Here is a 13773-nt window from a genome sequence, read left to right on the forward strand (position 1 = left end):
TTTCCAAAATTGATTTTCCTAATTTGGCTCACCAAAAACTTGAAAAATAAACTTACTATGAAGTTTCTATTTATAAGGCATTCCCATTACTTTGATACAAATGAAGAAAGAAGGGAGGGAAGAACTAAACAAAAAAAGAAAAGAAATTTATGACTTCATCCTATCATATGATAATTATTAATCTGTTTAGTAGAAATCTCAAAGTGTAAATAAATATATAATATATATAATTATATAATTCTTACTGTGTGTTAAGGTGTAGGTAGGTTCTAACTCTGTCTATTTCTTCTTCTAGGAGCTTCTTCATATGGTAAAGACACCTTGGAATCTGAAAGAATATTTTAAGCTTCCTATTTCTAAGAATCATAGGACTTAAAAAGCACAAAAGTTACAAACAAAACAAGCAAGCAAACAAAAATAGCCCTGTCTTATCAGTTTAGTTTCATAAAGACACAGCTATATTCTCAGTTCATTTCTATATAGCCAGAATGCCAAGAATTATAAAACAGAGTATAATTTGTAATAGGGAACACTATGGTTTGAAATTTAATATAACTACAACAAAACCATAAAATACTTGAAGCAAAGGGCTGCCAGAAATGAAAACAGAAGCCAGAAATTCAATGACAACTGGTGACATCAATAGCTGGTGACACATATATATGTGACATATAGTATACACAGGATGTACATGTGTGATATATAAAAGGATATATATGATATATAAGATAAATAATGGATAGAACACCAAGACAAAAACCAGCAAAGAAGAGAAGACTTTAACAACACTAAACAAGAATTAATAGGCATTTGCAAAACACCACCCAACATTAGAATACACATTATATTTAAGCACACATGGAACATTCTGCAAGACAGAGCCCCTCAAACCACAAAACAAGTGAATGTATTTTAAAAGAATGAAAATTCTTTCATTCATTCATCACATTCATCGTAATGGAGTGAAAATGGGAGAAAAAAGAAAATTTGAGAAATTAACAAATATGTGGATATTAAAAATGACATTTCTCAACAACTAGTATGTCCAAGAAGAAATCAAACTAGTAAATATTTTAACATGATTGAAAATGAAGCTAGAACATACTGAAATTTAAAGATTACAGCTAACATATTACTTATGGGGCAATTTATAGTTGTAAACAACTACCTTAGAAAAAGAAAGATCTCAAAACAATAACCTAACTTTTTAAAACGAATTTTCTACCTAAAGACTCTAGAAAAAGATCAAATTAAACCTGAAGCAAGCAAAAAATAATAGTGTGGAATTTAATGAAACAGAAATGAAAAAAATCAATAGGAAAAAAACAGCAAAAACTGGTTCTTTGAGAAGGTCAACAAAATTGTCAAAACTTAAACACAACTGACCAAGAAGAGAAGAAAAACATATTTAAGTGTCAGCAAGAAAAGTATGTCAAAATATATATAGGAATTATAAACGTTCTTCCACAAGGATTTAATGATCTGTTCAACAGATAATTAAAGAGTTTATAATGGTCATCTTGATTTCAAATACCTCCTTTTTTTGTACTATTTTCCTTCCCTCTGCTTCATAGAACCTGCTTGTTTCTTCTAAGAATTTATTTTCAAATGATTCTTGGTAAATCTAAGATGGAATATATTAAAAAACTCAGTTAAAACTGATATTTAAAATATCAATTAAAAATTAGTTTCAATTTAATTAAAGTTAAAAAATTACTTACCTGCAAATCAGAAAGCATAGTTAAAAGCCTTTGAATCAGACATCGATCAACCATTTCACCATTTCTTTCTTTTTCAATCAACAAAAGAATTCCATCTATGATCCTGCTGTGAACATTCTGATCACAAATTATATATGATTTAAATAATTCAAGTCCCATGTCCCTGAAACAACAACAACAACAAAAAACCTGCCTAAATAAATATTTTTGAAACCCTGTAAGTTTTGGCTTATTTTTTTTTTTTTGCCATCAGTTATACTTTCATATATATAATGCACTACCCACGGGCAAAACAAAATATGCTGTGATGTTAAGTTCATTCTATCTACAGTTGGCTAAATTCTTCTATTTGTTTTTTGATGGTCTGAAATCAATCAGAATAAATAAGATTTCAGAGTATATAAAGTATCCTGGATGTCATGCATAACTCCATAATAAAAAAATAAAATTTAAGATAACTCCAAAGCTGCTACACTTGCCTTATTTTAGATTTTTAGCCTTAATTAGCACAATTTAATGTCAATTTACTGACTTTCTGGTGTTTTAATAATAAAGTATATAAAATGTGATTCATTATCCTAGAATATATCTTAGAATTGGTATGTTTCCTAAATAAGATAGTTTATTAACACTGAGATAAATTAAAAACACTTAAAGCTGTGCTACTGTGTGATCAAACAATTTTAAAACATTTTTGTTTCATGATATAGAGAAATATGGATTTTCAAAATTATTTTTGAAAATTTATAAATTTTTATTATGTCTTCTTTCACTTTGTAGATAAAAAGGTGATCAGAAATTACATACAACAATTTTTCAAGTAATTATTTGTATCCTTACCAAAGGGAAGATGACATCAAAATTTGAAAAACATAAGTTCTATCTAGGAACAGAAAAATGTTCCTAATCATGCTCTGTCAGAAATAAAACAAAGGTAAAACATTATATCTGAAAGATTTTTGGGTTAAATTATTATCCATCTAATAAAACCTTAATTCTTAAGAAAAGCACATTATTTATAAACATCCTTTTCAATCTATAAATCAAACATAGGTAATAACATATTTATTTATCTTGGAAAGAGAACCTTTCAAATTTTTCACTTTTTTTCTTATTTTCTAGTTGTTAAATAATAAAGATTAATGGAGATATTTAAATAAAATTTATTCACACAGCTTATTCTTATGTAAAAACTGCTTATATATCAGTATCAGTGATAAATACAGTTTGCCAAACAAATCTTGGAAGAAACAATAGGAGATTAGAAGACTGAAAATAAGAGAGCTAGAGTTGTAGATAATAAAACAAGAAGAAATAAGAAGAATTAATAGCAATACTTACTATGACCAAGGCTATGTACAAATATAAGATCTTATGCTTTATATTAGAAGACACAGAGTAACAAGAGAATTCTTTACTATGAATATAATGGTTATGTACAAATTAATTGCAATGTGAGCATATACAAGAATACCAGTTCTCAAACATTCTTGTCTCAAGTCCCCTTTATATTTTTAAAAAAGTATTGATGAAACCAAAGAATTTTCACTAGTGTGTTATCCACTAACATTTGTGGTACTAGAAAAGTAAAATGAGAAAACTCTAAGTACTAAATTCCAGTTACACTAATTTAGTAATAAAAATTTAATTAATGTGTTAAGAAATGTTTTTAATCATTTTAATTTTAAAACAGTAATTGTCAAAGGATATGTGCTTTTACTTATAATGTAAATAAGTTTTAGAGATCTAATGTAAAGCATAGTGATGAAAATTAAACACCCTGAATACTGAAAAACACTTGAAATTTAATAAGATCCTTAAATGTTCTAGTAATTAGGAGAGGTGATGAAGGTATTAGCTAATGCTACTGTGGTAATCATTTTACAGTATATAAATCCATTAAATCATCATCCTGTACATCTTAAACTTGCACAATGTTAAGTCGCAATTATATCACAAAATATTTGTAAAGAATTCATCATCTGAAAAAGGAAACAGAGCATTAATAATTTAAATACACCCTTATGTATTATTCAAACTTACTTATATAAACAGATGGGAGAAAGCAAAAGAGAAACAAGAGAAAACCAGAGTGGTATAAAGAGATAAGAGCCTAGAAAATTTGAAAGAAGTGATAACCTGTAAACTATATCTTTTTTTAAAAAAATATTTTATTTATTTATTTGAGAGAGAGAGAATGAGAGATAGAGAGCACGAGAGGGAAGAGGGTCCGAGGGAGAAGCAGACTACCCGCTGAGCAGGGAGTCCGATGCGGGACTCGATTCCGGGACTCCAGGATCATGACCTGAGCCGAAGGCAGTCGCTTAACCAACTGAGCCACCCAGGCGCCCCCTGTAAACTATATCTTAACGAGTAAGAATTTTCCAGGAAGTATTTTCCAGCGTAGCTGGTTAAATATTGCATGGAGTAACAAACATAAATAGCATGCTTGTTTCCCCTGACATACAATCCTTTAAACTGGATCAAAACCCCACAAAGATAGCCTAAATGTGGTCTCAAAGACTTTTACTTTTGTGGCAAATTTACAGTCTCTATAAATAATGTAATTAAATTTATAAGATTTTAAAATATGCTCATACATTCTTAACTTTGGCAATCACTGTATTCATGGATATTCTGTTTTAGAAAATATATACTTTTTTGGCTTTAACTTAAAGCATTTAAGCTGGCACCTCTTTGCTGATTCCCCTTGAAGCTCTGCACAGAGCATTTGGAAATGTTTTGAAAAGGGGTAATTATGCTGTCCAGAGAATCTTGTCATGTAACAGTGCTGCATGACATTAAGGAGATTGACTGTGGCATGGTTCACAGCCTTGATTTTGAGCCAAGACTCATGATCACTTTTTTAAGTGTGAAAATTAGAAAACTGTGATGTCATAGCCATCTATGATTAAGGACAATATGAGTGAGAATTGGAAATGAGTAAAAATGGGTTTAACAACTCCAAACATTCACTTAAACAATCAAAGTTCACATTTCCCTCCCTTTGAATTCCTGTAAGATAAACTACACAAGAGGCAAAGAGCATTTATCTTCTTATGGAGGCAGCCAAAGATTTTGCTATCACAGTGAGGGGACCCATGTCCAACTCCTATTAGGTCTCAGGGGCAAGGACAACAAACAATAAGAGGAACTTTTGGAGGTGATGGATATGTTCACTGTTGACTGTGGTGATGGCTTCCCAGGGGTACAAATATATCAAAACTTATTGAACTGTATGCTCAAGTATCTCTGGCTTTTCATATATCAGTTATACCCCAATAAAGATGTTTTAAAAAAAATCAGTTAATAATTTCAAATCATAATTCATGTGGGCCCCTCCCTTTTATATTTTAAAAATATAAATTCCTGTCACTATTTTAAGGAATATGAATAGTTTAGTCTATTCTAGCTTTTAGTCTTTATGTAAGAAACTGAGAAAAATGCTTTCCATTAGTGAAGATTTGAATTTACAGTTTTGTTTTCACACATTAAATAAATATTTAAAACTTATAGTAATAGTATTAATACATTATATTATCTCATACTTTATGATACAAAATTGAAAAACAACCACAATTTGCATATTTTCATCTTCAAAGTACAGAAATATCTTCTGTTGAAATATTTAAAACAGCTTATTTACCTAATTTAGTGTATTTCCCTTTGTTAGAGGTCCAATTCCTTTACAGCACATTCCCTTTTATATTCAAATTTGAGATGATAAATTACTAATTTCAGGTAATATTTATTTAGTGAGACTAAATCTCGCATATATTCTGTGACTCTCGTTTAATCTCAAATCAATGTTAAACACAACTATATCTAAAATATAATTGTCTCTTTGAAAAAAAAACTTTATAGTTGTAGGTGAACCAGTAAATTATAATTGAAATTTTAAAGAACTAAGAATAGACTTCTACCATAAAAGCATTTCCAAATATGTTTTTAAATAAAGCATGAGTTACTATATTTTGGATTTTTTGTCTTTTATAGACTATTTAACATATTCCATAATAACTCTCTTAAATAAAAATATAATTTCTATAAGCCTACCATTTGTCTGCCATGATTTTGCCAGCATTTATCCATTTTCTTTAGAAAAGGGTCAATATCCAAAGAATACATGAAGTAATGTTAAGAAAAATTTTATATTCTAAAGCTAACACACATTCTGCAAATGGAAGATACAACTTCTAAAAGACAATATTTGGTAAAACTGATTAATGCTAACCATAGACCAAGCATCTCTAAGTCTTAAACAAACATAAAGATACCAAAAACAAAATTAATCCCATATGCCAAATTAATTATTCCATTCAACAGATACTGACATGGAAATTCAAAGGGAAAATTCAAAGAGGATAAACAATTCAAAGAGGGATAAAAGGATACTCTCTGAACTGATGAATTTCTGCTTTGATGTGCTGTTCACAAAGCTGCTTCAACTGTTTATATAAGTTTGCAGATAAATTGTAGGAGCAAAGGTTTTCAACACTCTGAAAAATAAAAATGTGTATGTGTAAGTTGAAAAAAATATATAGTTTAAATTACTTCTTCCACATTTACTGATAATACTGACCACTGATTATGAACTTTTTTTTTTAAAGTTTTTACTTATCTATTTGACAGAGAGAGACACAGCGAGAGAGGGAACACAAATCGGGGGGTGGGAGAGGGAGAAGCAGGCTTCCCGCTGAGCAGGGAGCCCGATGCAGGGCTCGATCCCAGGACCCTGGATCATGACCTGAGCCGAAGGCAGATGCTTAACCAATTGAGCCACCCAGGCGCCCGTGATTATGAACTTCTTTCATATGAATTAATAAATGAATAGGAATGGTGTTAACATATTAATGACTCTTAAATGATAAAAAGAGATTTCAAAACTTAAAATTCAGGAAGCCTAACAAAATGTATTTAAAATTCTTCCATCCAAATTAGCATGTACAAACCCATTCTTAAGCAGTAAGTCTAAGCACTCAGACTTCACCATAATTAACTTTTTAAAATTTAAAATAATTCCCTGAAATTAGTTGGCTAAACCATAAGTTAAACCATGTCTTACCTTTCAGAATGTTTAAAAGATTATCTTTGTTTAAAATTTAAAAATTAAGAAAAGAATTTAAAATAATGTGTAAAATAATTACAACCATACACAATTTTATCAAGTGTGCTTAAAATGCCTGTTAAAACAATAGAACAAACTATTTTGTTTATATTAAAATATACTCCATTGACCACTGGAGTGATGTGACCAAAAATGGTAGAAAACTCTAACTCTCCATTAAATAAAAAATTAGGCCAGCAAAACTATCAGAATCTATTTTTTTTCAGAGTTCTGGAACCTCACCAAAACCCTTGCAATCAAAGGAACATTTAATAAAGAAAAACCTGCTACATCTCAGTAATAGAGCATTTTGGTATTAACTTACCCACCTACCATGGTGAAAATTGCCAGTATGGTTTACTGGTTATAGTCAGGGAGAAATGCAGACCTTGCTCGCAAAGAACTATAAATGTATTTTGACTCTGGATTTTGTGTTTATGCTTTCTGCTTTGAATCTTCAGGCAGAAGGAACCAAACTGGGGACTTTGTCAAAAAGTTTAAAGGCATTTAAATATACTGACTTAGTTACCTAAGGCAAGAGATAACAAACAGGACAAGTAACATACAAGAAAATCCTAGAAAGCATCAGAGGTTGGAAAAGAAATACCAAAAAATTAGTGCTTTAAAAGTTCCTGTGTATAAAATCAAGAAAGGCAGAAAAATCAAGAAGGCCACACATATCCTAGAACATTCTCAGAAAAGAGCTGAAGAGACCGTAAATTCACTTTAGGTTTACATTAAGGATATACCCAAATATAACGAAAGAAGTCTAAGAGTTGTAAATAGCAGGGCTAACCAATGAATGAATGCCCCAATACAACTGTAATCTTCAAAAGCAGAGAAAAATTTTTGTTTTGTTTTTGGCTGTATTATTTAAGTATATCTCAATATACTTAGAGGTTAGTTAACCACTAAGCTAATGGAACAGGGACATCCAATGACAACAAATGACAAAGAAATACAGTCTTTCCAAAAATAGTTCAGAAAAGTGATTAAAAAAACAAACAAAAACCTGTCACCCAAAGCAGTAGCAACAAATTGTGGGAAAGAGCAGAAGCTGATCTCCAAAGTTGTCATAACACAACTGGAAGTTTTGAATTAAAAAAAAACAAAACAAAACGCACCTCTGAGAGGAGGGGATTAAGATGGCAGAGGAGTAGCACCCTAACTAGCCTCCTCCTTCAAACACAGCTAGATAAATATCAACCCTTTCTGAACACCCAAGAACTCAATGGGAAGTCTTCTAGAACAAAGCTGCATATCTACAAACAGAGGAAATGACCCTTGGAAGCTTCTTGTAACAAGGAGACAAGAACACACCTAGGATTTAGCTTTCTTTCTTTCTCTTTGAGATTTTTAAAAATTTTAATTACATTTTACTTTTTCTTCCTCCTCCAAAATGACAAGATGGAAGAATTTAGCCCAAAAGAAAGAACTGAAAGAAATGCTGGTCAGGGGTTTAATAAATATAGTATAAGTAAAATATCTAAATTAGACTTTAAAACAACAATTATAAGGATACTAGCTGGCCTTCATATAGGCATAGAAGACACTAGGGAATACCTAGTCAGGCCAAAATTAAAAATGCTATGACTGGGAGGCAATCCCAAATGGATTTCATCATGATGATGGATGAATCAGAGGAATTAATCACTGGTACAAAGACAAAATTATGAAATATAAGATGAAAAGAAGAGGGAAACAAAGAATCGTGAAGGTAGATGTACAGAATGAACTCAGCAACTTATTAAAATGGAATAATATTCATATTATTATTGATTATATTGGATTTATATACTGTAAAATGATTACCACAGTAGCATTAGCTAACACCTTCATCACCTCTCCTAATATACATATAATAAATGTGGTATATTTACAATAGAAAATTAGCCATCAAAAAAATGAAATCTTTGCAATGATGTGGATGGAGCTAGAGGGTATCATGCTAAGTGACATAAGTCAGGCAGAGAAAGACACATACCACATGATCTCATTCATACATTGAATTTAGGAAAGAAAACAGACAAACTTATGGGAAAGGGGGGAAAAGGAAATAGGGAAACAAACTTAAGAGACTCAACAATAAAGAACAAATTATATTTCTCTCCAATTTTAACAAAAAGCCATTCTAGACTCTTTTTAAAAAAAGAAAAATGTACACAAAACCCTGCTAAATTAAACTGAATTAAAATAACCTGAAGAATGGGAATATATATATAAAACAAGTGTATGCAGCATAATTATAGCTAAATAAATCCACCAAATATAAATACAGGAACTGAACTGCATTGATTGTAAACTATGATGGATTCCATGATTACAATGCATGATGATAAAACAGATTCAAGCAAATACAATTATTAATATAAATTCTGACTCCATTATGATTAATGAGTATTTACATCCCAAAATAAGACATACTTGGTAGAGTTCTTCCAAGCTGTATTTAACACAGATATTGTTCTGGATAGCTTGTACAGCTTCTTTTAATTTTTGCCATGTTTCTTCAGTATAGTTTTCCAGTATCAGAGGTTTATCTAATAAATAAACAAAAGATTATGGGGCAAAAGTTTGGAAGAGAATGTCAGAATACTATAAAATGTAATATCATCATACATTTAAGACAAATTAAACAGGTATGTTGAGACCATTCAGAGTCGGTAAAAATAGTCTCTTCAACAAATGGTACTAGGACAACAAGACACCCACATTCAAAAGAATGAAGAAAAACTGCTATCTTAATATATTCAAAAAATAATTCAAAACCAAAAGCCTAAATATAAATATTACAGCATAATCTATAAAGCTTTTAGTAGAAAACACAGGGATAAATCTTCATGACCTTGAATCTTGCAATAAATTCATATATGACACCAAGGTACAAGCAACATTAGATAATTTATTTGAGAGTTCATTAAGTTAAAATGTAAAATTTTTGTGCATCAAAGGAAAATCAAGAAAGCAAAAACACAACCCTCAGGATACAAGAATATATCTGCTAATCATATAACTGATAAGTATCAAGTACCTAGAATAAAAAATTCTTTCAACTCAATTACAAAAAAGATAAACCCAATTAATAACTAGGAAAAGGATTTGAACAGACATTTTCAAGAATATATACAAATGACCAAGCAGCTTACGGAAAGTTGCTCAACATAATAAGTAAATAGATAAATATAAGTCAAAACCATGACATATCAGTTCACACCTACTAGGAAGGATATAACAAGTTTTTGAGAGGATGCAGGGAAGTTGGAACACTTGTACATTTCTGGTGGGAATATAAAATTGTGTGGACAATATGGAAAAGTTTAACAGTTCTTCAATTACTTAAACAAAAAATTACCATATGACCCCACAATTCCCTGCTTGGTATATAGCCAAAAGAACTAAAAACAGGCATTCATACAAAATCCTATACATAAATGTTCAAAGCAGCATGTATGTCCATACAATGGAATTTTATTTAAGCCATAAAAATTAAGCATTCACACATGCTACAGCATGAATCAACTTCAAAAGCACAATACTACAGGAAACAAGCCAGTCAGAAAAGGTCACCTGTAGAATGATTTCATTATATGAAACATCCAGAATATGTAAATCCATAGAAACAGAAAGCAAACTGCTGACTGCCTGGTAGAGGACAGGAAGGAATGAAAAAAGGATAGACAGGGAAATGATAATGCTTATGAATATGGGGTTCCATTTTAAGGTGATTAAAATGAACTTATTAAATGGAAATGATTAAAATTATTTAATTCAGAATTGGGGGCCTCTGGGTGGCACAGTCAGTTAAGCATTTGACTATTGGTTTTGGCTCAGGTCATGATCTCAGGGTCCTGGGATCGAGCCCCAAGTCAAACTCCATGCTCAGTATGGAGTCCGCTTGTCCCTCTCCCTCTGCCCCTCCCCCTACTCTCTCACTCAAATAAATAAATAACTAAATAAAATCTTTAAAAAATGTCTCAGGATTAGACTGAGGTGGTAGTGCACAATATTGTCCCTAAGTGTACAACTGTACACTTTAAAGAAGTTAATATCTAATTTTATGCTATGTGAATTTCAACTCAGCAAAAATATAAGCACAGAATTCATAAAAGAGAGTCTCAACAAAAACTAAGAAACTTGCATGCTTAAATTACTAAACAAAAATAATGTCCCAATTAAATGATAAGTTTCTACTTAATAAGTTGGTAAAGCCTAATAAACGGAATCTACAACAAGAAAAACAGTAATACAAAATTAAACACCAATTAACTGAGCCAGAAAACAACCAAAAGCCAAGATTTGGAAGGGAAATTATATATACACATAGTTAAGTGTTACATATTTACATATATATATATATATATATATATAACTTATATGTCATAATATATGTATTTATTACACATATATATTTATATAAATTAGGCCACCTAGAAGGCAAAACATCAAACCAGAAATATGCATCTTTAAGAAAAATTGGTATTTTTATTTCAAAATTCTTTGGTAGTTTGTTAGGCAAAGAATAACTTCAAAATTAGGTTTCTTTTCTTTCTTTCTTTTTTTTTAAGTAGGCTCCACACTCAGCATGGAGCGTAGGGCAAGACCTGAACTGAGATCAAAAGCTAAACGCCCCAGAGGAATACTGAAAAAGAAAAGCAAAGCTGGCGGCATCCCAATTCCGGACTTCCAGCTCTATTACAAAGCTGTCATCATCAAGACAGTATGGTACTGGCACAAAAACAGACACATAGATCAATGGAACAGAATCGAGAGCCCAGAAATGGACCCTCAACTCTATGGTCAACTTATTTTTGACAAAGCGGGAAAGAATGTCCAATGGCAAAAAGACAGTCTCTTCAACAAATGGTGTTGGGAAAATTGGACAGCCACATGCAGAAGAATGAAACTGGACCATTTCCTTACACCACACACAAAAATAGACTCCAAATGGTTGGAAGACCTAAACGTGAGACAGGAGTCCATCCAAATCCTAAAGGAGAACACAGGTAGCAACCTTTTCGACCTCAGCCGCAGCAACTTCTTCCTAGAAACATCGCCAAAGGCACAGGAAGCCAGGGCAAAAATGAACTGTTGGGATTTCATCAAGATAAAAAGCTTTTGCACAGCAAAAGAAACAGTCCACAAAACCAAAAGACAACCGACAGAATGGGAGAAAATATTTGCAAATGACATATCAGATAAAGGGGTAGTATCCAAAATCTATAAAGAACTTATCAAACTCAACACCCAAAGAACAAATAATCCAATCAAGAAATGGGCAGAAGACATGAACAGACATTTCTCCAAAGAAGACATCCAAATGGCCAACAGGCACATGAAAAAGTGCTCAACATCGCTCGGCATCAGGGAAATCCAAATCAAAACCTCAATGAGATACCACCTCACACCCGTCAGAATGGCTAAAATTAACAAGCCAGGGAACGACAGATGTTGGCGGGGATGTGGAGAAAGGGGAACCCTCCTACACTGTTGGTGGGAATGCAAGCTGGTGCAACCCCTCTGGAAAACAGTATGGAGGTTCCTCAAACAGTTGAAATTAGAGCTACCATTCGATCCAGCAATTGCACTACTGGGTATTTACCACAAAGATACAAATGTAGGAACCCGAAGGGGTACGTGTACCCCGATGTTTATAGCAGCAATGTCCACCATAGCCAAACTGTGGAAAGAGCCAAGATGCCCATCGACAGATGAATGGATAAAGAAGAAGTGGTATATATACACAATGGAATATTATGCAGCCATCAAAAGGAATGAGATCTTGCCATTTGCAACGACGTGGATGGAACTGGAGGCTGTTATGCTGAGTGAAATAAGTCAATCAGAGAAAGACATGTATCACATGACCTCACTGATATGAGGAATTCTTAATCTCAGGAAAGAAACTGAGTGTTACTGGAGTGGTTGGGGGTGGGAGGGATGGGGTGGCTGGGTGATAGACATTGGGGAGGGTATGTGCTATGGTGAGCGCTGTGAATTGTGCAAGACTGTTGAATCACAGATCTGTACTTCTGAAACAAATAACGCAACATATTTTAAGAAAAAAGAAAAAGAAGAAGATAACAGGAGAGGAAGAAAAGGGGAGTATGTCAGAGGGGGAGACGAACCATGAGAGATGATGGACTCTGAAAAACAAACTGAGGGTTCTAGAGGGGAGGGGGGGAGGGGGATGGGTTAGCCTGGTGATGGGTATTGAGGAGGTCACGTTCTGCATGGAGCACTGGGTGTTATGAACAAACAATGAATCATGGAACACTGCACCAAAAACTAATGATGTAATATATGGTGATTAACATAACAATAAAAAAATTAAAAAAAAAAAAAAGCTAAACGCCCATCTGACTGAGCCACACAGGCACCTCAGGTCTCTTTTTTTTTATATCATATTCTCTCCCGCTCTCAATAAATTTACTATTTTACAAATTTTTCCCTAAAAGAATGATTATTTAAAAGCCTGAAAACCATTATTATAGCATGAAAAAAGTGTTTCTTCAAATCTGAGTTAATATAAAAAAGTCAGCAAAAAATACTGAAAGTCATATATTTTATGATGATGATCAAGAGAAATATTGCAATGTTCCATCTCACTGCACCAGAATATTTTCTAAATTTGTTTTTAGTGTTTTAAAATCTGAAACAAATGGTATATTTTTTGTATCTTTCATGTAGGAATATGAAATTAGTCAAAATTATTTAAATAACTGTAATAGATATTTAACTTATCTAAGCTGTAAATATGAAAATACATATTTTAATTACTAATATTGACTAAAAATTGAAAACAATATGCATAGACCAGGGCATTTCAGTTACTGAAATTTATCCTAAAAATACTAAAATATGCTAAAAAATATTGGAAATTCAAACTTTCATTCATTCAGTAATGCATAACTATAATGTGAATTCCAAAAATTCGTGTTATTTGAA

General features: G+C 32.0%; 1 protein-coding gene across 3 annotated transcripts in view; it reads right to left on the bottom strand.

Annotated features, from left to right (window-relative positions):
- Positions 1 to 13773, bottom strand: part of LOC148162013 (cullin-4B-like) — a 180493-nt gene that overhangs the window by 139347 nt on the left and 27373 nt on the right. For 2 of the 3 annotated variants that reach the window (XM_088020438.1, XM_088020436.1), the window contains 7 exons: positions 9253 to 9368; positions 6117 to 6220; positions 5778 to 5847; positions 2562 to 2635; positions 1722 to 1884; positions 1535 to 1624; positions 246 to 328 (listed from right to left, as the gene is read on the bottom strand). In XM_088020438.1, the coding sequence (XP_087876564.1) occupies positions 246 to 328; positions 1535 to 1624; positions 1722 to 1884; positions 2562 to 2635; positions 5778 to 5847; positions 6117 to 6220; positions 9253 to 9368 (700 nt within the window). Of the gene's footprint in view, positions 1 to 245; positions 329 to 1534; positions 1625 to 1721; positions 1885 to 2561; positions 2636 to 5777; positions 5848 to 6101; positions 6221 to 9252; positions 9369 to 13773 lie in introns of all 3 variants that reach the window. The other variant, XM_088020437.1, reaches the window with a different exon arrangement.

This window comes from Eumetopias jubatus, unplaced genomic scaffold, assembly GCF_037043125.1.
Source record: "Eumetopias jubatus isolate StellerSeaLion01/CBP00866 unplaced genomic scaffold, mEumJub1_p1.0 scaffold_27, whole genome shotgun sequence".
In the NCBI taxonomy this organism is placed as follows: domain Eukaryota; kingdom Metazoa; phylum Chordata; class Mammalia; order Carnivora; family Otariidae; genus Eumetopias; species Eumetopias jubatus.